Below are 26,533 nucleotides of genomic sequence, written 5' to 3'. Positions count from 1 at the left end.
TGAAAATGTGTTAGAGTTTTTCAAAAGGCTCTTTTCTTTCTTTCCCTATTTCTTTCATTCTTTTGTTCTTTTTTCTTCCTCTCCTCTTTCTTCCCTCTTTCCCTTCTTCCTTTCTTTATGCATTTTTCAACTTTATTGAGGTATAATTGACAAATAGGAATGGTATATACCTAAGATACACCCTTGATTTCCATGTGTGCTGGGCATTGCACTCAGGGCCTCACATGTACACGAACTGGAGTCGTCATGCCCACGGAATCTCCAGAAATGATTCATCTTGCATACCTGAAACTTTGTATCCTTTAGTCGACATCTTACTTCTTCTACCTTTTATCCTCTCAAGACCATCATTCTGCTTCTGTGAGGGCCTATTTTATATTTCACATAGGTAGCAGTTACCTTCTTGCTGAGACAAAATACCCCAAACCAGAAACAGCTTATGAAAGGAAGGGTTTATGTTCAGCTTACAATTTTCAGGGGAAGTTTCATCATGGTGAAAAAAGCAAGGCAAGAGCAGGAAGCTACGCATCACATCTTGAGGAAACAGCAAGAGTGAGCGAGCTATAAATACCCAGTGGTGTTGGACTAGGAAACTTCAAGTTGTACCCCCAGTGACACACCTCCGCCAGCAAGGTTCCACCTCCCAAAGGCTCCACCCTGGGGATTAAGTATGAGGCTTCATCAAAAACACTTGAGGCTGTTGGGGATATGTTTTTTAAAAAAATTATTTATTTGACAGAGAAAGAGAGAGAGAGAGAAAGAGAGAGGGAATGAATGGGCACGCCAGGGCCTCTAGCCACTGCAGATGAACTCCAGATGTATGCTCCCTCTTGTACATATGGCTAATGTGGGTCCTAGGGAATCGAACCTGGGTCCTTTGGCTTTGCAGGCAAACACCTTACCCACTAAGCCATCCCTCCAGCCCTGTTGGGGACATTTTATATCTAAACCACCAAAACATTTGAGATCATCCGTGTAGTGTTATCTTAATTCACCTAGTTCACATTGATTTGTGTTGCCACAGAGAGCAGGAATTTTTTTTCTTTCTAAAAGTCAAATAGAATTCTATTGTATGTATAGACACCAATTTTTTTTTTGGGGTGGGGGGTTCCGAGGGAGTGTCTTGCTCTAGAACAGGCTGACCTGGAATTCATTATGTAGTTGCAGGGTGGCCTTGGATTCATGGTGATCCTCCTACCTCAGTCTCCCAAGTGCTGGGTCTAAAGGCATGTGTCACTATGCCTCAACATATAGACAGCATTTTTGACATTGTATACATCTATACCTATCATATCTCCATCCCTATCTATCTATCTATCTATCTATCTATCTATCTATCTATCTATCTATCTATCTTTTTTTGGTTTTTCAAGGTAGGGTCTCACTTAAGCCCAGACTGACCTGGAATTCACTATGTAGTCTCAGGGTGGCCTTGAACTCATGGTGATCCTCCCAAGTGCTGGGATTAAAGGCGTACACCACTACGCCTAGCTCGACATCATATTTTTAATGCCTTCATCCAGCCATGGACACTTAGGTCCTTTCAATTCTTGGCCATTGTGAGGAATACCACAACAAAGCAGGACGTGGGGCTGTCTCTTCAAGATCCCAACTCTACTTCCTCTGCAAACATAGTCAGAAGTAAGACTGATGGAGCATATTATGACCATGTTTTAATTTCTGAGGAACCCCACTGTTTTCCACAATGGCTATACCCATTTGCATTCTCATCAACATTGTACACGAGTTCACTTTTCTTTGAGATTCCACCAATGCTTGTTATCTGTTGTTTTAATGGTAATAGCTATTCCAACGGGCATCAGGAATGTTTCCCTGTTGCATTGTTTTATTTTATTTTATTTTAGTTTAGTTTATTTTAGTTTAGTTTAGTTTAGTTTAGTTTAGTTTAGTTTAGTTTAGTTTAGTTTAGTTTTGTGTTGCCGAGAGGCAAAACCAGACTCTTACACATACCAGGCAAACACTCTACCACTGAGCTCCACCCACACAGCCCGGGCTTTATTTATAAATGGTTGTGGGAACCAGCCATTTATCTGGCAAGGGGTTGCACTTTTCACCTTTTCTACTTGGGGCAAAGAGAATCCAGTTTCATATGTCGTACTTTCTGACAAGAATGTAGAAGTTAGCCTCACGGAAGAGCAACCCACCACAGTAATAAGCGCACAGCCAGGAATCTGAATATCCAGGAGAGTTTATTTTTCACACATTCTCCCTCCATCCTCCTGGAGGTGTCCCATGGCAACGAGCCTCAGGAGGGCGTCATTCTTCCATCTTCTGTGGGAGAAGAAATCATACACAGGAAATGAGTCACACTCAATGGGCGCTGAGCATCACCTTCAATTGAGCGGATGGAGAGTCTGGAACCTCAGAAAAATTCCATCAAGGAACAGCTTTATCTCTCTTTGCACACTGAGAACCAAACCAGTCAAGCTACTGGGAAAAGGACAAGTCACCTGGAAAGCAGAAGGTTCTGAGACAGCATGTCTCCCACACGAAGCTCTGGGGAGGACATGCCTGTTTCTCTGTGCCTCACGGCTCTTTCTGGTAAGAGCCTGAGACATGGGAGTCACGGCTAAAACACGGGTGGCAAGAGCAGGATGACCAACAGGCATTTTCTAAGCTTTCCCTGGATGCTCTGCTGGTCCTCAGGGACCAGGACGGCTGGGAAAGAAACTAGCCTCAGGTATGCATACTGACCTGGCCCCCCACATCACGGCTCTTGGCCCTCAGCTTGTTGACCTGGGACTCGGCTATGTCCGCTCTTTCCTCAGCCTCCTCCAGCTCGTGCTGGACTCTCCGGCACCTGGACAGCTGGGTGTTGGCTTGCTCCTCCTGTGTTTCCGGAAGGAAGATGGAGGCTATGAGGCTAAGCAGCTTCTCTGTGCAACTCTGGGGCTCTGAGGAGTTGTAGGATCAGCAGAAAGTGGAACCTGACTATCCTAACAGCAGGAAGGGAAGGTGAGCTGAGTTCTGCAGAGCGTGAGGACAGGGCGACATGCCACTGGGAGCATGTCGCAGGTGCTACTTTTCTCTCCTAAGATCACCATATGTTTCCCTGAACCCCTTGTCCAGGGGCTTTCTGCCTTATGGCTCTTTGCAATAGGTGTAAATCAGAGTTCTCTCAGGACACCTGAAGGGATAAGGCCAATGATCCAGGTCTCCTTTGGTCTATGCTTTTGACTAGCTTCAACTATCTGGACAAGAATATTATATGGGTTTATGTTAGGGCTGTCCCAGAGTTTCTGGCTATAATGGCCTCCTGGGCACCTGTAGCCTGATGACCCCTGGTGGGAGAGCACCAATTTAACATGTACCCCTTAATTAGGTCCAGTGTGCTTCTTTGAGGAATGGACCAGGACCCTGGACATGGAGAATAAGGGGCAACAGAAGAAGCCATATCCTAGTGGTTTGTTCCTCCGAGCACTAGTCTTGCTCTGCCTACAAAAATAGCTTCAAAAGCCAATTAAGTCTAGGAAATGGCACATTCTAGAAGGTCTTTTTACATTGGAGAGTTAATTACATACTATTTATAAAACCTGGGAAATCCTTGAAGTGAAGCAACCAGTTTAACTTTATTTAGCCTAAACAATGTCTTTTATCTTTTTAAAGACAGAATTTATTTATGTAGCTTAAGCTGGCCCCAAATTTATGATCCTTCTGTCCCTACCTCCTGAGTGCTGGGATTATAGGCATGTAACATCACACCTTTCATAATTTCTTTTCGATAAAAGCAAAACTGAGCCTTCATCTTGGCCCTAACTTTATTCATAGCCCTCAGAATTAGGGCCCCCAGAAAATACTTTGGCAAATACTGGTTTCAGCTCATCTTTCCTATTGATTTTTCCTATTTGGTCAAGAGGCATATCAGTGGTGATGGAAGAGCCTGGTATTGGGGATCTTGGGAGAGTAGGGTGTGATGGAATGATGTGAATTAGGATCAAGTGTCTCTGGGCAGGGGTGCTAAGGTGGTCAGAGAGAGTTGGGGGATGTGAACTCATCAGAGTGAGCTAACATGCCCCCTGGGTAGACAGAATGAGTCAGGGTGGGGTGGGATAATGAGAGGCAGATGGGAGTCAAATAAAGGGAGTGGAGGTGGCTAGGCCAAGTAGGGGAGGCCATCAAAGGGCTAGAGGTATTTGATGAACATAGACCATGGGAGGGAGTGGTCATGTGTCTGTTTACAACTGCAAATTCAAGGTGCATTGTTCCATGGTTGGTGTTAACGAACAGGCTCTGACTCACTTCCAGGGCTCATAAGAACACCCATGTGGACATCCAGGTAGACAGGGGCCTCTTGTACTCACTGCTTCCTCTGCCTGCCTCTTGTAAGCCTTCACTTTGGCTTGCAACTTGTCCACCAGGTCCTGTAGCCGAAGGATGTTCTTGCGGTCCTCCTCAGCCTGCACATGGAACATCCGTGACAGACACCCACAAACCCCTGGCTTCCACTTGTGAGATTTTGGTTCATCCAGCACCCCCTGAGGTTTTTAAAGGCCTCTACCTGGTAAGTCATTTCCTTGACTTTGCGTTCATATTTGTGGGCCCCCTTCAGAGCCTCAGCTTCCCTCTTCTGCTCAGCATCTAGCTCACTTTCCAACTCTCGCACCTGGGTGGGTGAAGACAACACAGAAGTCAGGTCAGAGCTTCTCAGACTCACATCCCAGTCATTTTTGAGAGGACTTCAAGATGCCCTTTACAGACCCTCCTAGGCCCAGGAGCCATGGCTTATTTATGAGTCCACGCAGTGGCTTGGTGTAAATTATAATACCATGTCGCTTCAGCAGAGGCCGTTCCTGGTGTGGAGAGATTGGCTCGTGGGTCAGGCATGGTAAAGCAGCTCATCCTCTGGAGTCTGCACTTTGGCAAGGGCACCACAGGCCAGGCTGGAGCCCTATTTGCCCTAACAGGTGAAACCTGCTAGACTCTGCATGGTGGGCATGGTTCCTGATAAAGTAAGATGGTAGGAAGTATGGGCCAGGTACAGGTATATCCAAATACCAGGCCCACTTGTTAGATCCAGAGCAAGTCACTGGCCATCACCAATAATGGTGAGTTTCACTCACGATGGTCATAAACATGTCTGCCTAGCCTGCCTCCAGTGTGGATCGAATGAGACAAAATATGGGAAAGTCCTTTTAGATAGATACAGTGCCACACAGCTATCCTTAATTCCAGTGTTGCTTTTGCCTTTTCTGAAGTCTTGAGGCAAGAGAAGGGAGTTACTGAGAACGAAGGTCACCAGCTGCACTCCCAACATCCCAGTGCCACAACCCAGACAGATCCAAGTGAGGACAGCAGTGCCAACCAACCATATGCCCCTCTCCCTGGGGAATCCCAGGAGTTGCAGAAGAGGTGGCTCCAAGCTTGGAGACTCACTGACCAACTTTGAAAGTTCCCAGCAGAACAGGTTTACTCTGGGCACTGATCAAAACAGATCCACATACCTCTACTTCATGGACCATGGGAACTGAATTCCAATAGGTTTTACAAAACATGTTCCCACTCCACATTGCTTTCCATGCCTCTGTAAGCTTTATGGTCTTGGGAACCGGGACAGGGGTTGGAGAAGCAGCCAGTTGAGGAGACAGCCATGGGAGGCAGTGGCATGGGACCTAATCCTTTTCCCCTAGGAGGGACCCATGGGACAGACAGGACTAAACTCATTTTCATGGAAAAGACTGGGGATAATCAAAAGTACTTAAGGAAGGACTGGAGAAATGGCTTGTCAGTTAAGGTGTTTGCCTACAAACAAAGGACCCAGGTTTGATACTCCAGTACCCACATAAGACAGATGCACAAGGTGGTGCATGCATCTGGAGTTCATTTGCAGTGGCTAGAGGCCTTGGTGTGCCTGTTCTCTCTCCCCCTCTCTTTCTCTTTCCCTCTGCCACTTAAAAACATTTTTTTAAGTACTTAAAGATATATTTACTTTTACTGTTCATGTGTCTACGGTCTATTTTGGTCCAAATGTAAAAACTCCTTTCATGTTTAAAGAAAGCAGGTACCTGGTGACCACACCCTAAGGAGGCCACCATACGGAACAGCTAACTGTACTGGAGGGCTTTCCTACTGGGAAAGGAGGTTTTCTTCTCTTCTCCTTCTCCTCCTCCTTCCTGCCCACTCTTTCATTTACTCTCACCCTGGGACAATGGAGACATTCTAATAACCTCCTCCACATAGTCCTTCTCGAAAAAAGTCAATTGTTCATGTAGCCCATTTAAAAAATGATTGAAATCAACCAACACGAGTCGAAAGGGAGTAACAAAAGGTAGAGGGAACAAAAGGAGCTGGCAGTAAAGAAAGCGAACAAAACACAAAGTACACTCCCAGGAGAGAAAAGCAGGACTCCTGACCCCGGGCCGGGGACACTCTCCTGGTGAATTCGTCCTCTAGGCATGGTATGGGACATACTCCAAACGCACAGACTGCATCAAATGAAGCTTCAGGGTTCGAGAGACTGGATTTTATACAGAATTATTTACCAAAATGAAGCTTGGTCCAAGACTTAATTTTCACTGACACATGAAGTTTTGTGATTGCAAAGGATATATTTTTTTCTATGTATGTGTGGATGTGAATCTACGTGGACAAGAGGAGGTAAACACGAACAGCATCATCCTGCTGCCATTCCCGAGGTGTCTGCTACCAAAATGGATTGGTCTAAGGTGGAATGTAAGGTCAGGTGTAAGAGAAATAGGTGGGAAATTTGACCCTCAGGGAGTTCTAAGGGTATGTGTGTGTGTGTGTGTATATATATATATATATATATATATATATATATATATATATATATATATATATATATATGTGACCTGACAGCTTACTCCATCCATGGCTACTTCCCCACCACCTAGGTTTCTGGCTCGTGGTTCCAGCAGAGGTGCTTGCTCCAAACACTACTTCAAAAGAGCCACTCAAATTACCCTACCCTGGCCTCCAGTTTCTGGATCTGCTTCTTGCCGCCCTTCAGCGCCAGCTGCTCGGCCTCGTCCAGGCGGAGCTGCAGGTCCTTCACCGTCTGCTCCATGTTCTTCTTCATCCGCTCCAGGTGGGCGCTCGTGTCCTGCTCCTTCTTCAGCTCCTCCGCCATCATGGCGGCCTGCGTCAGGTCACCAGGACACGTTAGCGGCCATCTATCTACTCAGCCCCACACAGAGCATATGGACGAGGCTGTTAAGGTTGGTCTGGGCCTCAGGCTGAGTCTACCCTTCCTTGCTTGGGCGAGTCATCATATCCCACTTTGCCTCTCAATGACTCTGTCTCTCCAGGCCATCACCAGTGGCTGGCTGTGCCAATGAGAGATGAACCTCACTTGCTGTACCCTGGCTTGGAAACCCCCTTTGCTCATGCCCAGTCCCCATGTCTACAAAGAACACACAGCGCTCACGTCAGTAATGGCTTTCTTGGCCTTCTCCTCTGCGTTCCTGGATTCCTGGATGGAGTTCTCCACCTCTGCCTGGCACTGAGCTAAGTCAGCCTCCAGTTTTTTCTTGGTGTTTATCAGGCTTGTGTTCTACGAGCAAAATCAAATATAAGGGTGAAGGTTTCATATAGGCATTTGAAACAGTGGGAGAGGGGAGGAGGGAAGGGAAGGAAGTGAGTCATAATCATGTTCTACTTCTCATTTCTCACATGGGCAATCTGCTGGGTTCAGAATTAATCTTAACAGAAAGTCTTGAAACAGAGCCAAAAGGAGCTAGAGAAATGATAAAGGGAGAATCTCAAACATTTAAGTATAGATAGATGATTTAGTAAAATGTGTTGGGAAGTAAAAAACAAAATGTTTGATGGACACACCCATGTAAAATGAAAGATAAGTCTATTAATTTAAATATACCATGCATGGAATTGAAAGGGTAACAACAAACTAGAAAACATTTGTAATACATATTATGGAATGAATTTTCTCTTCCTAATATAAGGAAGAAAAATCACCAAATATAAATAGGTAAAATACTTCAGAGGGAAGATAAATGGGCAGAAAAAAGATAAAGTGTTTTTACTTTATTAGTAACAAATAAGAAAAAAGAACCAGTGAGGCATGTCAATAATAAAATGTGTGAAAATATAAGAAATAACAACTAGAGTCTTTGTGGACTTTCAGCAATAAGTCCTCACAGCGTTTCCCAAGTGGGAATAAAAATGGAGATTGCCTTGATAAAGCATATTCTACAATGCATTACAAATGGCTTTACTGTTTTGACACTGAAATTTCACTTCTAGCTATTTATTTCCTTCTAGAAATGTTAAGATAGTAGTAATCAGAGATGAATGAAAAGATTTAGTTATCAGAACATTGACTGGGCTTTCTAACAGTAAAAGTTCTTATTGAGAACAATCTAAAATACCCAGTCATAGAGAATTGGTTAAAGGGCTGAAATAGTGCCTGCTTCTCAGTCATTAAACCATATCACAGAGACTATTTAAAGAGGTAGAATCATAATCACCACACATAACTGAGTGAAAGTTGTATGTTGCAAAAGCGTAATCAAAGTTTTACAATAGTGGGCTGGAGAAATGGCTTAGCCGTTAAGTGCTTGCACGTTTGCCTGTGAAACCAAAGGATGCCGGTTCGAGGCTCGATTCCCCAGGACCCACGTTAGCCGATGCACAAAGGGGTGCACGCATCTGGAGTTTATTTGCAGTGGCTGGAAGCCCTGGCGCGCCCATTCTCTCTCTCTCTCTCTCTCTCCCTCTTTCTCTGTCTGTCATTCTCAAATAAATAAATAATAAACAAAAAAAAATTAAAAAAAAAACCTTTTAAAAAAGTTTTACAATAGTATAATATTTATGTAATTCCCAAGGACCTAAGAATGAGAGAACCCAAAACATTAAACAGTGTGATTGAGTTTTCTTCTGTTTGCTTATGTTTTGTATTTTTAGAAGCAAGAAACTTTGAAAAACTTTTATAAAATAATAGAAAGTAGTTTCTTTGAAAAGAAATATCATCCTAAGTTTTCAGCTTTAATTTCAGGCTGAGCATCCTCATTTGAACATCTAAAATCCAAAAATGCTTCAAACTTCAGTTTTCCGAGTGTCAACATGATAAGACACTACAAATTAAACTTTCCACACCTGACGGTATGTCACGGTCACAACAAGATTACCTCCAGGATCTCTGCATAAATTGACTATAACATCAGATGAACTTAATATTTATGCTTGGATTTCATCAGCCAATGCCTAGCCAGACACTTGCACCTCCAAAACATCCTAAATCAGACACACTTCTGTTCCCAAGTATTTCTAACTTCCTCCTTCCCCTGAGTATGAGAGATCCTCAAACTGAACTGAACTTTGTGAAGCCATTCATCTTTTCTTGCTCCAATTCACCCACCCGACATGCAGGACCTTTTGTCTTTGTTTGTTTGTTTGTTTGTTTGTTTGTTTATTTGAGAGCGACAGAGAGAAGGAGGGAGAGAGAGAGAGAGAGAGAGAGAGAGAGAGAGAGAGAGAGAGAGAGAGAATGGGCGTGCCAGAGCTTCCAGCCTCTGCAAACGAACTCCAGACGCATGTGCCCCCTTGTGGATCTGGCTAACGTGGGTCCTGGGGAATTGAGCCTTGAACTGGGATCCTTAGGCTTAATAGGCAAGCGCTTAACCGCTAAACCATCTCTCCAGCCCAGGACCTTTTATCTTTATCTTATATAAACAGAAGCTCAGACCCAAGAGTCAGCTTTCCTGGCATGGCATTGACAAGGACTACCTGAGTGGAAGGGTGGTGGAGAGGGACAGTCACCTGGGAGTGAGGGGAGCTCCCGGGATAGTAAGGAGCCATACCTAGCCCTGGGCAGACCTGAGCCAAAGCCATGACGCACCTGGGAGTGAAGGAGCTGGACACGGTCACTTGCATCCAGCAGCTCCTGCTCTGACAGCCTGCGCGTCCGCTCCGTCTGCTCCAGCGCCACCTTGGTCTCCTCCAGCTCTTCCTGCAGGAGGCCATTCCTGCGCTCCACGATGGCTAGCTGCTCCTTGAGGTCCTCATTGCTCCTCAGGGCATCGTCCAGGTGCAGCTGGGAGTCCTTCGGGGGAGCCAGGGTTGAGGGCAGAGCCAGAGGGTGGCTTGAGGGCCACAGGGTCTCCCAGAGAGACCAGGGCTCACCTTGAGCTGGCCCTGGACAGTGCGCAGGTGTTTCTGGGTCTCTGCCACCTGGCGGTTGGCATGGCCCAGCTGAATCTCCATCTCATTGAGATCGCCCTCCATCTTCTTCTTCAGCCTCAGGGCGTCATTGCGGCTGCGGATTTCGGCGTCTAGCACGCTCTGCATGGCCTCTACAGCCCGCTGGCCGTTTCTCTTTAGTTGCTCAATTTCCTCATCCTTCTCTATGACCTTGCGGTCAAGGTCAGATTTTACCTGGCTTAGCTCTAGCTGGACACGCAGGATCTTGCTCTCCTCGTGTTCCAGGGAGCCCTGACAAGAGCAAAGAAACGATTGGAGATGCCGTGAGCAACACCTTTCTGCCTTTGTTAGTTTTATTTTTTGTTGGTTCTGAGACAGTCATGTTATGTAATTCTAGCTGTCTGGAACACACTCCTGTAGCCCAGCCTGGTCTCGAACTCATGGTCTTCCCAAACTGAGATTACAGGTGTACACCCACCACACCTGGTAACATCACCTTCTTGAATGAGCATTTTCTTTCCAACTATGATAAAAATGGTACATTTCAAAGGTGAAGAGAGTAATATTGGACTCGCTCCCAAGTGTCCTGAATATCCGCTATTAATGAGTCAGAGAGGGACAGAGTGTCTTTGGGAACTGGTAACAAGCTTATGGAGGGCGCCAACTTTCACTGGGACTGTAATTCAGTAGTTTTCTCATCTCTACAATGACAAGGCCACTGCTGTCCTGTGATCCTGGCATGACTGTATTAAACAGGCGCTGAGGGATTGAGAGACAGCATTCAGGGTACTTGTGATTAAGAGGAATGTACTAAGAACTTAATGGACCATTATTTGTTCTCTATGAAGGACACTCACTAGAGTGCACCCAGGGGCCAGCATGACACTCAGGCTTATCTGTCTCAAGGGTGAAAGGCTGCCACCCCGTATGGGTGGACGAATACACCTGTCTTGATGACCTTCTGAGTCCCAGACAAGACACTTGCCTCCACCTCCTCTAGGGCAGCCTGCAGATCAGACTTCTCCTGCTCTGCTTGCTTCTTGGTTTTTTCCACTTCCTGAAGGTTCTTTCCCGTTTCTGCGATCTGCTCAGTTAAGTCAGAAATCTCTTCTGCAATGGACAGAATTGCTTAGGTTTGTTTATTAGGTTCCAGTTTACAGCACAGGCAATTTCCGGGCCGTTTAAGTATCGGCAATTCATTCATGACATTTGTGTAGGCGGGAGCAGGGGACACCATTCTGGTTAAGGTGTTGGCAAGACACAGATGTTTTGCCACCCCTGAACTATGCAGAGAAATGAGCAAAAAGAAAAAGAAGTCTTGGTAATCCCAAGACTTCACAAAGCATACAAAAGCTCCACAGAGAAGACTAGAAAATGCATAGACTCAGCCTTTCAGAATGAGCAGGGGCTTAATGAAGCATTGGCTCTGATCTTCTAATCTTGCAGGTCAGAAGTCCATGCCAAAGAATGTCAGACCACCTGGAGACAAGAGTCTGAAGGGTTTTGATCTCTCTTAACAATAGAGGTCCTGCCACCACACTGTCTCCAGTCCTTGATGGGACTCATGGCTATGTTGCCTTACACAAATGTGAGGTATTGGGCTGGAGGGATGGCTTCTCGATTAAGGCATTTGCCTGAAAAGCCAAAGCACCCAGGTTCTATTCCCCAAGTGCACGTGTCTGGAGTTCGTTTGCAGTGGCTAGAAGCCCTGGTGCGCCCATTCTCTCTCTTTCTCTCTCTCTCTGTCAAATAAATAAATAAGAATAAAATAAAAAAAAACACATTAAACTGTGAGGTATGATGAGTGAGGAGTTTGTAGGGTAACGGGGAATGGGAGGCTGTGGCCAAATGCAGACAGGGCTGGCAGGGAAGGAGAAATATTCACCTGTGGTACCAAGAGATCTCACCTTGCAGATTTTTGTTCTCTCGTCTCAACGTCTCCAACTGGTCCACCACCTCCTCATAGGCATTCCTCATCTTGAAGATCTCAGTGCTCAGTGAACGGGACTCCTTCTGCGCAGCCTCCAGCTCAGCTTGGCTCTCGTCCAGCTTTTGCTTCCACTCTGCAAGGACCTGGGACATGAGAAAGGGATATACATGAGAAGCAGAAAGGGCCGGGGGGCTTGGAAGAGACCACTCCTACAAGGTTCTCCCCAGTGGCACACTTTCACCCTTCCGTCCTTAGGAACCAGAGATAGAGGGTAGTCTCACTCTACAACAGGGGCTCCAACCTCTGACTTCCCTAGAGATATTCTGCTGGGGTTTTAAAATAGCGGCTGAGTATTCCTGATCTAAAATGCTTGGGACCAGAAAGTTTTCAGATTATTTTCAGAATTTGAAATATTTGTGTATAAGATACCTTGGAGATGCAACCCAAGTCTAATGAAATCCACTCCTGTGTCATTTTGTACCTTATGCACATATCCTGAGGTTAGTTTACACAATATGCCTAGCTTGCTTGTGTTTTAAACTGCCACCTATCATGTGAGGAATTTCCCAGTTGCAGCATCATGGTGCTCAATGTATACTATAATCTCATCGGAACTTGAATCAGCGTTGGCTAAAAATGAAATTCCTTTCAGAGGCACGGATGTGGAATCCCCAGGTTCTCCAACAGTGAACTGAGGCTCAAGCCGCGGGCCTGGCCTAATGAATCTGCATATCGTACATCTGAGAGTGATGGACCTTCACTTTAGCCATTTTCATTAAGTAGGCAGGGAAAGACCTTATCGAAATTCCTCTGCTTCTTGTCCAGGGTGACACAGGCTGTGTTGGCCCTCTCCAAGTCTAGCATCAGGTCGTCCACTTCTCCCTGAAGCCTCTGTTTGGTTTTCTCCAAGGAAGCGCACTTGGAGTTTGCTGCCTCGGTGTTTTCCTCTGCCTCCTGGAGCCTCTGGGCCAGCTTCTTCCTACAAAAATGAAACATTTCAGCAGGTGACGATCAGATTGACTGGGACATAGCATCCAAGTGGAAAGGACCCTAGTATAGGGACATGGTGTGCTTTGTTTCTGTTACTTGTTTGTGGTGATGCTGCAATCCAGTCAATTCAAAGTACAGCACACACTGCTCTATGCACAACACCTAATACTTAATAGGGATAACAATTTTGTCACTGGGTTAAGCATTTCCTATGCTACATTTTGTCACAATTTTAGAGTATATTCCTACTTATAAAAAGGAGCTTTACTATAAACAAGCATGCTGTGTCATGCCAGCAATGGCCTGGGACTGGACTCAGGTTTACTGAGTCTCTTAAATGCCAGGAAGAAGCCACATGGAGGATTAGCCTACACACCGCCCAAATTTTGTATGAATACTCTTAAAGGTTCTTACAATGAGGATTAGCCTACACACCACCCAGGTTTGTGTGCACACACCCTTAAAAGTTATCACAGTGAGGATTAGCCTATACACCACTCAGATTTTGTACACGTACTCTTAAAGGTTCTTACAATGAGGATTAGCCTACACACCACCCAGGTTTGTGTGCACATACCCTTAAAAGTTCTCACAGTGAGGATTAGCCTACACACCACCCAGATTTTGTACACATACTCTTAAAGGTTCTTACAATGAGGATTAGCCTATATAACCCAGGTTTGTGTGCACATAGACTAAAAGGGTGCACATACTCTTAAAGGTTCACAGTGCTGAAATCCCCCTAAGCCACATTTCTCAGAACAGACTTCCCATTGTTAAGCAACATAACTATATTGCTAAATAATCTCAAAATGCTTTGTGGCAAAGCAGATTCCCAAGGAGCCACCACCAAAGTCAAGTGAAGTAGGCAGCTCCTTAAAGGGGAGGACAGAGAACTCGGGAGGGCAAGGAGGGAGTGGCTACTCTGAGTGCTTAAGAAACTATGAAGGAGTGGTTAGAGGCTCTCTCCAAGCAGAAAGTCTTCTCTCTTCTTAGTGTCTGTTCTAAGATCCTGTCTCCTATGGGAGACTTGAAGCTATACTTGGCCTCCTCTAGCTCCTCCGTGCGCTGGATGGCGTCCGTCTCGTATTTGGTCCTCCACTGGGCAACCTCGCTGTTGGCCTTGGACATTGCCCTCTGCAGCTCGGCTTTGCCTTCCTGCTCCTCCTCGTACTGCTCCCGCAGCAGGTCACAGTCGTGGCGGGAGGACTGCAGGGCGTGGGCCAGCGCGTTCTTGGCCTGGGAATTGCAGTGGTTGACAAATTGCAAAAACATGTGACCCTTTACCCAATTAAGGTATTTTCATTTAGTTAGCTTCTCCCAACTCGAATCCTTTTCATGTTGCTTTCACAAATTTCAGCATTATCAGCATATCACCCATTTAATTTTGGGGGGGGGGAGTTCTTTCTTTTACTACAATACATATTTAAAAGAAATTATTACACCATAGTAAACAGGAAACTATTACATATTCAGTCAGGCATGATGGCGAACTCCTACAACCCTAGAACTTAAGGGGTTCAGGCAATCTGGCAACCATGGTAAGTTCGAGGCCAGTTTTAGATAAATAGCAAGATCCTGTCTCAACCCCACACACCAAATTGCCCTGAAAAATATAAAAATAAATGCAATTAGCATAATGTAATATTGTTACTCTTTGCCTTGGCACTATTATGTGTGTTTCTCTGTGGTTGAGGCTTATATGCTATTGCTTTTTAAAAAATGTTATTTATTTACTTATTTAATTGCAAGCAGAGAGAGATAGAGAGAAGAAAGAAAGACAGAGGAAATGACAATGAGTCCCTCAGGGCCTCTAGCCACTGCAAATCAACTCCAGACATATGTGCCACCTTGTGCATCTGGCTTATATGGGTACTGGGGAATTGAACCTGCATCCTTGGGCTTCCCAGGCAAGCACTTTAACCACTAAGCAATCTCCCCAGCCCCTCCTTTTTATTTCTTAAACTACCTATATCTTAAGGCAAATAACCAAATGCTGTGGAGCTGTTGTTAAATTGAGACCTTTCCCTGGGTACAATCAGGACTAATGTAGAATTGAAAAGTGAATAATCTTGCTACTTCATGCAGTACTATACAATGCTGGGACCATGAGAAGCTTATAGCATTTATTTTTTTGCTACTTCCTGTGACCCAGAAGTGTGGACACGAATGTGAGCTGAGCGGATTGCATGGCTGCAGCTCCTTGTCTCAAGCAGGGGAGGACATAGCCAGAGCCTTGTCACCCACTCGCCGCCCTGCTGAACCTGTGCTACAGTGCTTGCCAAACACCCTCGGGTGCAAAGTAAAGACCACTCTTGTCCCAGTGCAGTAGCTTCTGCATTTTCTTCTTTTTAGAAAAATGAAAACAACCGAACTTTCTTGAGAAAGAGGGCTCACTGTTGCTATACTCCCAGCAAAGGGTGGCCTCACACCCATGGTAAGCTTTCTCACTATTTAAGCTCTTGTTCTCACCAACTCCTTGTCTGCCACTCCACCAAAAACCTTTCCTCCGAATAAGAATATGGGGCATAACAGGAGAAAAAGATGATGACATCAAATTAAAAGGCTAACGGAGAGAGGGAGGGGATGTGACGGGGAGCAGAGTTATGAAGGGCAAAGCGGGGGAGGGGAGGGCCATACCATGGTTTGTTGTCTGTAAGTATAAAACTTGTGTATATATAAAATATGGGGCATAAATATAGCATTGCTCTTTGCCAGAAATATAGGAGAAATCCCAGATTGCCCTGTAAGACTTAGCCAAGTCATAACAACCATGGAATTCCAATTATATAGTTTATTGACCTCCTAGATTTTAATGTGTGAACATAAACAGCAGTAGCTCCACTAAGTACCTACTGTGTGTATTGTTCTTCTGGGACAGTACCTACTCTATACAACTACGGCGGGAAAATTCTTACACTTTCCTATCAGTTTACACACCAGTAGGGAGACGTGTGTTATAGGCACAAATATCCAAGGTAGAAATTAAGAATATGATGCTGTTCATGTTGGTACAAATGCCATAAGGGTTTTCTTCAGGTAGTCCTTACGGGGAGAGTGTACTTAAGAGCAGGTGTTATAGGAGGCAAGCCACAAATCTGAATGGTGAGGAAAGAGGAAGGCGTTCTCTGTGCCTGGGATGAAGTGCTGAGCAGACAGGAATTAACTTGTGCTATGGTAGAAGGAGCGCCTCCTGGCTGAGCAGGGAAGCTTGTTAGTCACTCTATGGAACACAGAGGAGCCCAGGAGATGAAACACCCTAGCAGGGTTTCTAGTCCAGCGAAAAGAGATCCAATGCCGAGCTCCTCTAACCTAACAGACTCCTATCCTACTGCAAGGCAGAGAGATGAGGCATCAGACTGCTCTAGTCGCCTGACTGAGGAGTTACGTTACCTGGCTTATAGGTTCTGGTGTCCAAAAGGGATGCCCTTACCTTGGTTTCTTCCTCCAGCTGCCTCTTAAGCTCTTCCAGCTGCTGGCTGAGGGCCTGCTTGCTTTTGGTCAGCTGTGAAACCAGAGCCTCCTTCTCTTCCACTTGGTGGATCAGCTCACCTACCAAACACACGTGGCCCCTAGGTCAATGTGGCCTAGCACTGATCCACCCTGCCCCACTGGGCCCCAGAGCTTTACCGCTATTTGGGGTCTGTAACCTTGGGTTGGCGCTGCCCTCCACTGATCGCCGTGTCCTCACCGTACCCCAGAGCCCCGCCATCCTCACCATTCTGGGTCTGCAGCTTTGCCTTCTGCATGTTCAGGTCATGAATCAGCTGGGTCTGCTGGTCCTCCTTGGCTTTGATCTCATTGAACTGGTCTTCCGCAGACCGGCACATCCTTTCCATGTTACTCTTAAAAACAGAAAGGCTAGGCTGGGGAGATGGCTCCATTGTGCAAGCATGATGACCTGAATTCAGAGCCCCGCATCCCACATGAAGCTGCATGTAGTAGGGGGCGTCTCTGATCCCTGTGCTCCCACAGCGAGATGGAAAAGGTCGAGGCAGGAGAACCAGGTAGCCTGGCGCACAGAGCAGCGAGCAACAAGAGATCCTTCCTCAAAATAAGGTGTAAGGTGAGGACCAACAACGGAGGTTGCCCTCTGACCTCCAGACCCACATTCTGGCATGCACCTGCCTGCATTCACACTCACTAATACACACACACACACACACACACACACACCCGAGAAAATAATAACAAACAACAAAAAGGCCAACGCGAGTGAGGAAAATGGGTTCTCAGCACTCAGGATTGAACTGAAACAGATTATCATCTTTTTCTTGAGCAAAATAAAAATTTAAAACATAAAGGCTAGATTTAAAATTATAATTAGTTCAGGTTTGCTCTATTTTTATTTTGTGAGTACTGTTTAGTTATTCATAGCTTAGAACACCAGCTTTTGGTAGGCAACTATTTTAATGATTTTAATGATAAACAAACTTCTGAAAAGATGTCACTCCAAAGGACCCTTGGGTCCTCTTGGAATATAAGTAATTCTATTTCCAGGTGAATATTATTTGCAAGCAATGAATTTAAGTGATGGGGTTGAGTATTTAATCTAACAATAAAGATGGTTCCCAGAAGTGGGAGGTATCAGAATGGAGCGATTCACCATTCAGCCTCTGGTCAGCCCGCAGTTTTATGAGGTTTGTTCAAAAACCTTGTGCAGACCTCTTCCTTTCTCCCCACTCCTTATAAAATGCAAAATAAATGCCAGTGCGTGCTTCTTTAGTCTGGGAAACAGAAGAGACAGGGATATTAGATTAAAGAGGGTCATCCAGGAGCCCAGGCTCAGTGCTTGGAATGACACCAGGGGAAGATTCCAGCGGGGGGGGGGGGGGTCTGAGAGGGGAGGTAACTTGCAAGGAGGACAGGAAAGGATAAAATAATTCAGAAACATCAAGCAAGATGAAGTGCTCCCACCATTGGATCTTAACATTGAGAATACAGAGCAGCAGGGCGCCGTTCTGGAAGTAGAAAGCTATATGGACGTGCTTACTAGAACACACACAGGTGACGCTGGACTGTGTACAGCTCAGCTGTCCTTGCCTGGGAAGGAGAGAGGGAGGGGAGGAAGGAAGAAGGGAGGGAGGAAGGAGAGAAAAGGAGATGAATCAGGGAGCTTCAGTCAGAGTGCTATCATTTCGATGAAGCTTGGCCCTTGGCGGGGTGGCATGGAGGGGTGGCATGGAGGGGTGGCAGGGCCTTTACAAGGTGGAGACTGGACGGGGAGAGGGTTATGTGCTAAAGTATTTGCTGCGCTAGTGTGAAGGCCTGAGTTAGGATCCAGATGCGGTAGTGTGTGCCTGCAACCCATAGTAAAATGGGAGGCAGAGACAGGAGAATTCCTGGGGGCTCACAGGACAGCTAGCCTGGCAGGCAGCAGTGAACAAGACACCCTGTCTCAAACAAGGGGGAAGATGGGGGCCAACATTTGTGATTGTCCTCTGAGCCCCTCATGTGGTCTGTGACATGTGCATACCTGTACTTGTACCCAGAAAAACACACACACAAGCATCACACACACACACACACACACACACACACACACACACACACATACACACACACACTCGAGGGAAACATGGAGCCGAGTAGAATATATTAGATCTTGAGGAACCACCCTGTGAAGGGATTAATTCTACTGTCCTGGGAGTAGATTAGTGCCCATGAGAATGAATCGTCAAATCCTAGGACCATGCTCTTGCTCCTTCAGACTGTGAGATACATACAACCTTTTTTTTTTTTTCTTTATAAGGTTTGCAGCCTCAGGTCTTCCATTTATAGTAACAGAAAGTGAACTGAGACAGAGAGTGAGGAGGAAACCATGAAAACTCACGCTCTGTGAAACCGTGATGAAGGACAGCATGAGTGGGCTGGGGATGCAGCTCAGTTATGGAGCATGTGCAACGGCCCTGGGTTCAAGTCCCAGCACCACACACCCAGACAACAAGAGGCTCCATAGGGACTCTACCTCCCATTCCTTTTCCTGGCAGATTCTCTGACAAATTCTTTTCTGGGAGACCCACCCTCCATGTTTTTGGTCACAGTTGCTTCTCCAAGCCCTGCCAAACAGCTCCAAGTATAGCTGAAAGCATCGCGAGGCAGGGGTAGCTCTTAAATCAAGAGGCACGTGGTGGGTGGCTCCCTGGGGGCCGGGGGGGGGGGGGGCGGAGTGGTATCAAGCCACAGAGATGCAGCTTTATTATGAAGCAAAGTTCAAGGTCAGAGCCTTCAACTGCATAGGGCCCCAGGGAATTTGAGAAGCCCCAGACTTGCATATGGGGAAGGGAGGCAGAACATATTTCTCAGTGAGACCATCCTGGCAAATGACCTAAGGAGAACCTGAGTCCTTAAGGCTCCGGAAACCTGGTTTAATTTTATTTATCCGCAATGAAGGTCATTAGCTCCCCTGACTCTTCTGACATGTGAGGACGTGGTAAGAAGGCCTCGCTTTTGAAGCTGAGCGTGAGCCCTCACCTCACACTGAATCCTCTGGTGCCTTGATCTCAGACTTCCTCGCTCCAGAGCAGTGAGCATGCCTGTTGCTCAGAAGCACCCAGTGTAAGGCATTTTGCTACAACCGCCCCAATATTTAAGTCGCCATGGCTTGAAGAAATTTTAGAAGCCGGGAGCAGTCGGAAGTGGGGATGACAACAGCTTAGAACGTGCACAGAGTATGGGACATCAAATCCCACATGCCCACAGGGCAAGAAGGCCTGGCTACTTCATGACTCCCAAGGTGAATCAGGTACCTTGGACTTGGAGACGGTCTCAATGTTGCTGGCGAGGTCGTCGATCTCCATCTTGAGCTCACTCTTCTCCTTCTCCAGCTTCTGCTTCACCCGCTGCAGGTTGTCGATCTGCTCCCCGAGTTCGGCCACGCTGTCTGCGTGCTTCTTCCTCAGGGTGGCCGCCGTGGCCTCGTGCTGCAGGGTGGCCTCCTCCAGGTCCCGGCGCAGTTTCTGGAACTCAGCCTCCCGCTTCTTGTTCATCTCGATCTGGGCAGAGGTGGCCCCGCTGGCTTCTTCCAGGCGCTCGCTGATCTCCTCCAGCTCCCTGGCCAGGTCTGCACGCTGCTTCTCAATCTTGGCCCTGAGAGTACGTTCTGCTTCGATTTCCTCCTCCAGCTCCTCTGTGCGGGCCTGAAAGGGTCATTGTATCAGGGGGTGAGCAGCCCATTTCAAGAGTGCCAAGTGCTGAGGAATGGAGGGTAGGTAGCCCAAAGTTAAGAATATCTTATGACTTTTTTTTTAAAACAAAATTTATTTGACAGGGGAGGGAAAGGCAGATAGAGAGAATGGTCACGCCAGGGCCTCTAGCCACAGCAAATGAACTCCTGATGCACGCGCCACCTTGTGCATCTGGCATACGTGGTTCCTGGGGAATGGAACCTAGGTCCTTTGGCTTTGCAGGCAAGGATTTTAACCACTAAGCCATCTCTCCAGACCTATTATGATCTTTTGGGGAGTGGGAATGCTTGCAAACAACCTAAGGGACCCTAAGAAAGAGAATGGTTAAATAAGCTGTGATGGAGACTTGCTCTGGCAGTCCCCAAAGCAGCTAAATACGGAGGGGGCTCCAACATGGACAGCTCTGCACAGCACGCCGACTCACGGAAGGAGCAAGTGGCAGAATGATATGCCGAGTACAAAAATATTTATGCCGAGAAAGAAATAAGACACGAGAACACATTTTTGCATATATCCCATGTGTTCTGTAGGTCTTCAATATATACATAAACACACAGCAAAAAGCCCAAGAAGATCCACAGTCAAATGAAGTTGGCAATTCCTTCTCAGAAAACTGGGGGACACTGTTAGGGTTAGTGGTCAACACCTTTATAGTAATGGTTAGTCCTGTAGACAACATTATTCTTTTCAAGGAAATAATTAGGAAAAATGAAAATATGGATTTCAAAAGTTATAGGCAAAAGACAGGTGCTGTGGTGCATCACTAAGGCAGGAGGACCACTTAAGTCCAAGACCAACTTGGGTAACATAGTTAAACTTTCTCAAAAAAAAAGAAAGAAAGAAAGAAAGAAAGAAAGAAAGAAAGAAAGAAAGAAAGAAAGAAAGAAGGAAAGGGAGGAAACCAAAGAATAGGATATTCTAGCTCTAAAATATGAGGAAAGGAATAGCTCAGCAAACACAGGGAAACAGCAGTCGGGCAGCAGCCTCGTGTTCCCATGACTGGGAAGTCCTGACACTGTCACCTGCAGTTCTTTAATCTTCTTTTGCAGCTGCAAGCTGAGAACTTGTTCATCATCGATTTTGCCTTGTAACTGGCTGATTTCAAACTCCTTCCTGCAAAACACATTTTAAAAAAGAAACAAAACGCCATGAATGACGGGCCTTTGGAAGGGAGGTGAGCTTGGCTCTGGGCTTTGGGGAGGGAGGGAAGATGAGACGCGTACTTCCTCAGCTTTTCTTCTACTTGCTGCTTGTCGTTTTCCAGGTCCGTGATGGATTCCTGCGACATTTTCAGGTCACCTTCCAGCTTCCTCTTCACTCGTTCCAGATCGGCCCGCAGCTTCTTCTCCTGCTCCAAGCTGCCCTCGAGCTGGGGAGACACGTGGAAGGAGAGAGTGGGGTCCTGCTGAGGAAGGCAGCCCGCCTGCCTTAGAGGGCACCGGCGCACCGGGGCTTTCCCGGCTCTAGCGGGATGCTGAGGTCAGCTTCTGGTCCTGGAAGGAAGCAAGTCTTCCCTTCTCTCTTCTACCCTTCCCTAGCAAGGGGACCTTGAGGGATAAGTCCCAGAGGGGGTGGCTTTTCATCTGATTCCCACTTGGCCTGCACAAGATTACACCCATAAATATGTGCTCAGATAGAAACAAATTGGGTCACTTCAGTGGACACTGTGGGTGTGTCCACGCCATCGCTCCTCTCCTACCTTTGCTATTCTGTAAGTAAAATGAGAAAGCTTTCAACCTGGCTCTGATGTCATGCACAATAATGTGCTTGGAGAGGGAGGAGGGTGGATGATAACTTCACCATCTGAAATGGAACTAGGTTTTTATTGTTTGTTCGTTTTGTTTTACTTTGTGGTGTTGAGGGCAGAAACCAGGGTGTTGGGCATGCTCTACCACTGAGCTACACCTCTACCTGGAGCTAGATTTTAAAAAAGATCGAATTTCAGATCTGGGGACCCGGACAACTCACATGTGGCTTGTACAGCTTCTGTTATCAGCACGCCATGTTTAGTGAAAACCGTGTTTCGTGCTTTCCCTAGAAACCCTCTGAGAAATAGCTCTTGGCGTGTAGCCCTACTTCAGAGCTAGAAACTGAGGTTTCGCAGGGTCAAGCGACCTGCCCATGATCTCAGATGTGTTTGGAGCCGGGCCGTTGCTGAGATCTGAACTCAGGGCTCTGACTCCAGCCCCTGAACTCCCGTTGAGCCCCTCTCCTAAGCAGGGCTGGCATGCTGTCCTCACGTCGTCTGTCTGCTGCTCCAGCTTGACGTTCAACTTCATCAGACCGTTGACTTTGTCCTCCTCCACCTGCAGGTCATCCAGCGTCTGCTGGTGGGCTTCCTGGAGAGATTTCTTTTCTTTGGTCAGTTTGGAAATGTTTTCTTCCAGTGCTGTCATTTCTTCAGAAAGATTCTTGACCTAGGAGAAGATCAACAACCATTTTAATCCTGAAGCAATTGAACCGGAAGCTTCCAGCAAGAAACGCTGCCGCTGCCTCTCTCTGTCTCTCAGGTTACTGCTTCATTACATCCGGGTACTGGCAGCATCTCAGGTTTTTTTATTTATTTATTTTTTACTTTTTAAATGTTTCTTTACTCTTTTGTTTGTTTGTTTGGAGAAAGGTCTTGGTGTGCTACCTGGGCTCCAGGTCTTCCTGCCACGGCTTCCTAAGTACTTGGAGCCAGGTACGCATCGCTGCGCCTGTAGCAGTTAACCTTCTGCTGCTGGGACAAAGCACCCAACCAGAAGCAGTCGATGGGAGGAAGGGGTCTGTTTTGGCTTATAGTCTCCAGGGGAAAGTTCACCCGGGAAAGCATGGCACGAGCAGGAAGCTGGCTCACATCTGGGTAGAAGCTGTGTCAGAACTGGGTGTGGAGCTGGGCTAAGAAACCTGGAAGTTGGCTCCCAGCGACAGACCTCCTCCAGCAAGCCTACACCTCCCAAACTGCCACCAGGATGAGGCTGGCTATGGGGACACTTTACCTTTAAACCATCACGTCATCCAACTGCCCTCTCAGACTTTGACCTTCCGCCTTGGTCTACTAGGGTGTTTCAGATTTTCCCATTGGGACTTTTGGTTTAGGAGTGCACGATGTTTTACAAGGGCACCGTTAAAACCCAAATATTCAAAGGATAATACATCAGTCTGTTTATCATACATATTGAGAACTTTACTCCTTGCGGGGGGGGGGGGTAGAATGATGCAGGAAGGGGAAGGAGAGGCTTGTGTTTCCACAGTGCAGGATGGGGCACCAACCACAGAGCTTCAGACATTAAATGGAAGCTTCCATGTACAGTGGACTTCCAGACCCAAGGTTGCTTACTCCTAACCCATGATTTGAATCTGGCCACAGACAGCTTTCATTTACCTTTGTGCTTTTTTTTTTTTTTTTGAAATATTGTCAGTATTTAAAAGAATGAAGTTTCACACAAAGTCTGTATGATTTCACAAAGCACAGCACCCCAGGGTGCCTTCACCGCAGTCTCCAACCTCTCCACCCCCCAGCTCGGCCCTAAGCAATGCTGCTACAAGCTTCCTCATTGGTTTTCCTGGTGAGAGACTTCCTTGATCTCCGTACTCACACCTACAGGGGTCCTAGGGGATGTAGACTCTTAATTTGACAAAGTAATTATGAATGACTTTCCCTGTGCCCTATACTCAGCCAATAATGTGTGAGGGTCCCTGTACTCCCCACCCACGGTCAACACTTGGGATTACCCAGTTTTCTGCCTCCTTCATGATCTGCCTCACTCCTTTGGACATTTCGTCTGCTCTCCCTGTGCTAGGTACGACCAGTGACCAAGACAAGTGTGAAATGAAACTTCCTCTCAAGGAAATGCTACAAGTTCATGGCACAACCAGGGAGGCCTGAGAAGAACCTTCATAGAGGAGAACGAGGCAGAGGGACTGCGTTATACTGCCCAGTTTCTGCTTCTCACCTCCATGCTGGGCTGATGGAGCTCCTGCCCAGCCTTCTCCCTGCCAGAGTGAGGGCTGGCGGGGAGCCGATGAGCACCCACGGCTGCACCCACCTTATTCTCCGTGGCGTGCTTCTCCTTCTCGACCTTCGTCAGGGTCAGTTCCAGGTCATCAATGTCTCTCTTGAGAGACGAGCATTTGTCCTCCAGATTCCTCTTCTTGGCGACCAGTTCAGAGTTCATTTCTTCCTCCTCTTCCAGCCTCTCATTCAGCTCCTTGACTTTGGCCTCCAGTTGGATCTTGCTTTTGATAAGTCCCTCACACCGCTCCTCAGCATCCATCAGATTTTCTGTTTCCTGAAAGAACCAGGTCTGTGAGTTTCCATCTACCACTCTGCGCACCCTGGAAGGAAAGGGCCTCGCCCTTTGAAAGCCCCTTATCTGTACCTAAGCCAAAGAGCAGGTTCTTGTGTGAGCAGGGCACACCTATGCACACACATTCATACATGTGTGCACACTTTCATAGACACATTTACATTCATGTACGTGAATACACACATTCATAGAATATGTTCATTCACATATATAACTACACACATCATCCACACACATGTGCACACATTCACACACATGTCCACATTTTATATTCACACTTATATATCATCTGTAGGTGATTTTATTCTCTTGCTTGAGAGTGAGAGCAAGAGAAACAGAGAGAGGGGGTGGAGGGAGAGAGAATTGGCATGCCAGGGCCTCAGCCACTGAAATTGAACTCCAGATGCTTTCGCCACCTAGTGGGCATGTGCAACATTGCGCTTGCCTCACCTTTGTGCATCTGGCTAATGTGGGATCTGGAGAGAAATTGAACATGAGCCCCTAGGCTTTTGGGGCAAGTGCCTTAACTGCTTAGCCATCTGTCCATTCCTGTATATGATTTTAATAACTGAGGACATCATCATTTGATAGCAATTCCCTCAGGGTAATTTCAGACAGAGGACTTCCCAGAGTTAGCAACTCATTTTAAAGAATAGCTCTAAATCTGTTGAGTGTGGGTGTCCAGTTATCTCACTCTCTCTGATACTATCAATCAAAAAAGGCCCATGTTACCAGAAGCTGACTACTGTCTTCAAAGTACCACTATACTTTTAAAAATTATTTATTTATTTATTTAGAGAGAGAGAGAGAGAGAGAGAGAGAAAGAGAAAGAGGCAGAGAGATGATAGAGAAAGAGAGAGAGAGAGAGAGAGAGAGAGAGAGAGAGAGAGAGAGAGAGGGAATGGGTGCACCAGGGCCTTCAGCTGCTTTGAGCAAACTCCAGATGTGTGCACCCCATTGTGCTCATGCATGACATTGCTCACTTGCATCACTGTGCATCAAGCTTACGTGGGACTGGAGATTTGAACATGACTTCTTAGGCTACACAGGCAAGCACCTTAACTGCTATGCCAGATCTCCAGACCAGCACTGTTAACTTTTAACTTCCAACAGAAGAAGGTTGCTTGTGTCCTTAGCTATGTTTCCTCCAGGTACAGAACAGAAAATTAAAAACACAGAAGAATCAGTGGTTGAAAGTCCATGTCTCAGAAGACTGTAGAAGTGTTCTCTTTTTTAGTGTGTGTGTGCATGCATGCATATATGTATGTACTGTAGTGTGGTGTGCTAGGTGTATTTTATGCATGTGTGTGTGTGTTCGCAGATGTATGTACAATGTGTGCAGAGGCCAGAGGAGAACTTCAAGTGCCCTTCTCTAACATTCAAACATGTACTTCCTTGAGATGGGGGTCTCTCTCTCTCTCTCTCAACCCAGAACTTTGGTTTTCAGAGAGCCCCAGCTATGCTCAGATCTCTGCTCCTAGACTCCTGCAGACTGGGGCTACAGATGTGCATAAGAAGCCCAGCTTTTTACATGGGCTCAGACACTACCAGGCCCTCATGCCTAAGCAGCAGGCACTCTTAACTGCCGAGCCATTTTCACAGCCCCCTAATTCTGCTCTTGAATTAAATTATCCACCCCAGAGGGTATTCTAAGTATTTGTGGATATATTATTAAAAGAAAAATTATAAATGTCTTAAGTCTTGGGAATGAGACAGTTAGACCACCCTAATTAGGCTAGCCCTGTAGTGATGTGGTTTCATTTTTCCAATTTCCTTAGGAAAAAATGTATTTTATTGTGCTTTTTTTGGAGTATAACTATATTACTGAAAATCATGTGTGGCAAATTACTTTCTGTGTGAATTGTGTTATTTATTTTTAATGATTTATTTTTATAGATATGGTTTTAAAAGACCTAGGCACCTCTGAAAACTTTTCTTGCTTTAGTTTGTTTGTTTATTTATGAATGAGAGAGAGAGAGAGGAAGAAGAAGAAGAAG

General features: G+C 46.2%; 1 protein-coding gene across 1 annotated transcript in view; it reads right to left on the bottom strand.

Annotated features, from left to right (window-relative positions):
* Positions 1-2,277: 2,277 nt before the first annotated feature.
* The window catches only part of Myh13 (myosin heavy chain 13), a 51,657-nt gene continuing 27,401 nt past the window's right edge, over positions 2,278-26,533 (bottom strand). The window contains exons 21-39 of the mRNA XM_004663132.2: positions 24,276-24,518; positions 22,485-22,661; positions 21,468-21,613; positions 21,267-21,357; positions 19,807-20,196; positions 16,776-16,902; positions 16,491-16,609; positions 14,100-14,296; positions 12,863-13,046; positions 12,045-12,210; positions 11,123-11,247; positions 10,120-10,428; positions 9,836-10,039; positions 7,406-7,531; positions 6,947-7,117; positions 4,520-4,624; positions 4,323-4,418; positions 2,716-2,850; positions 2,278-2,292 (exon numbers count right to left, since the gene is read on the bottom strand). Of these exons, the coding sequence (XP_004663189.1) occupies positions 2,278-2,292; positions 2,716-2,850; positions 4,323-4,418; positions 4,520-4,624; positions 6,947-7,117; positions 7,406-7,531; positions 9,836-10,039; positions 10,120-10,428; positions 11,123-11,247; positions 12,045-12,210; positions 12,863-13,046; positions 14,100-14,296; positions 16,491-16,609; positions 16,776-16,902; positions 19,807-20,196; positions 21,267-21,357; positions 21,468-21,613; positions 22,485-22,661; positions 24,276-24,518 (3,126 nt within the window). The remainder of the gene's footprint in view (positions 2,293-2,715; positions 2,851-4,322; positions 4,419-4,519; positions 4,625-6,946; positions 7,118-7,405; positions 7,532-9,835; positions 10,040-10,119; positions 10,429-11,122; positions 11,248-12,044; positions 12,211-12,862; positions 13,047-14,099; positions 14,297-16,490; positions 16,610-16,775; positions 16,903-19,806; positions 20,197-21,266; positions 21,358-21,467; positions 21,614-22,484; positions 22,662-24,275; positions 24,519-26,533) is intronic.

Source organism: Jaculus jaculus, chromosome 12 (genome assembly GCF_020740685.1).
Source record: "Jaculus jaculus isolate mJacJac1 chromosome 12, mJacJac1.mat.Y.cur, whole genome shotgun sequence".
NCBI lineage: Eukaryota > Metazoa > Chordata > Mammalia > Rodentia > Dipodidae > Jaculus > Jaculus jaculus.
Note: the sequence above shows the minus strand (reverse complement) of the source record. Positions and strands in the feature narration are given on the sequence as shown.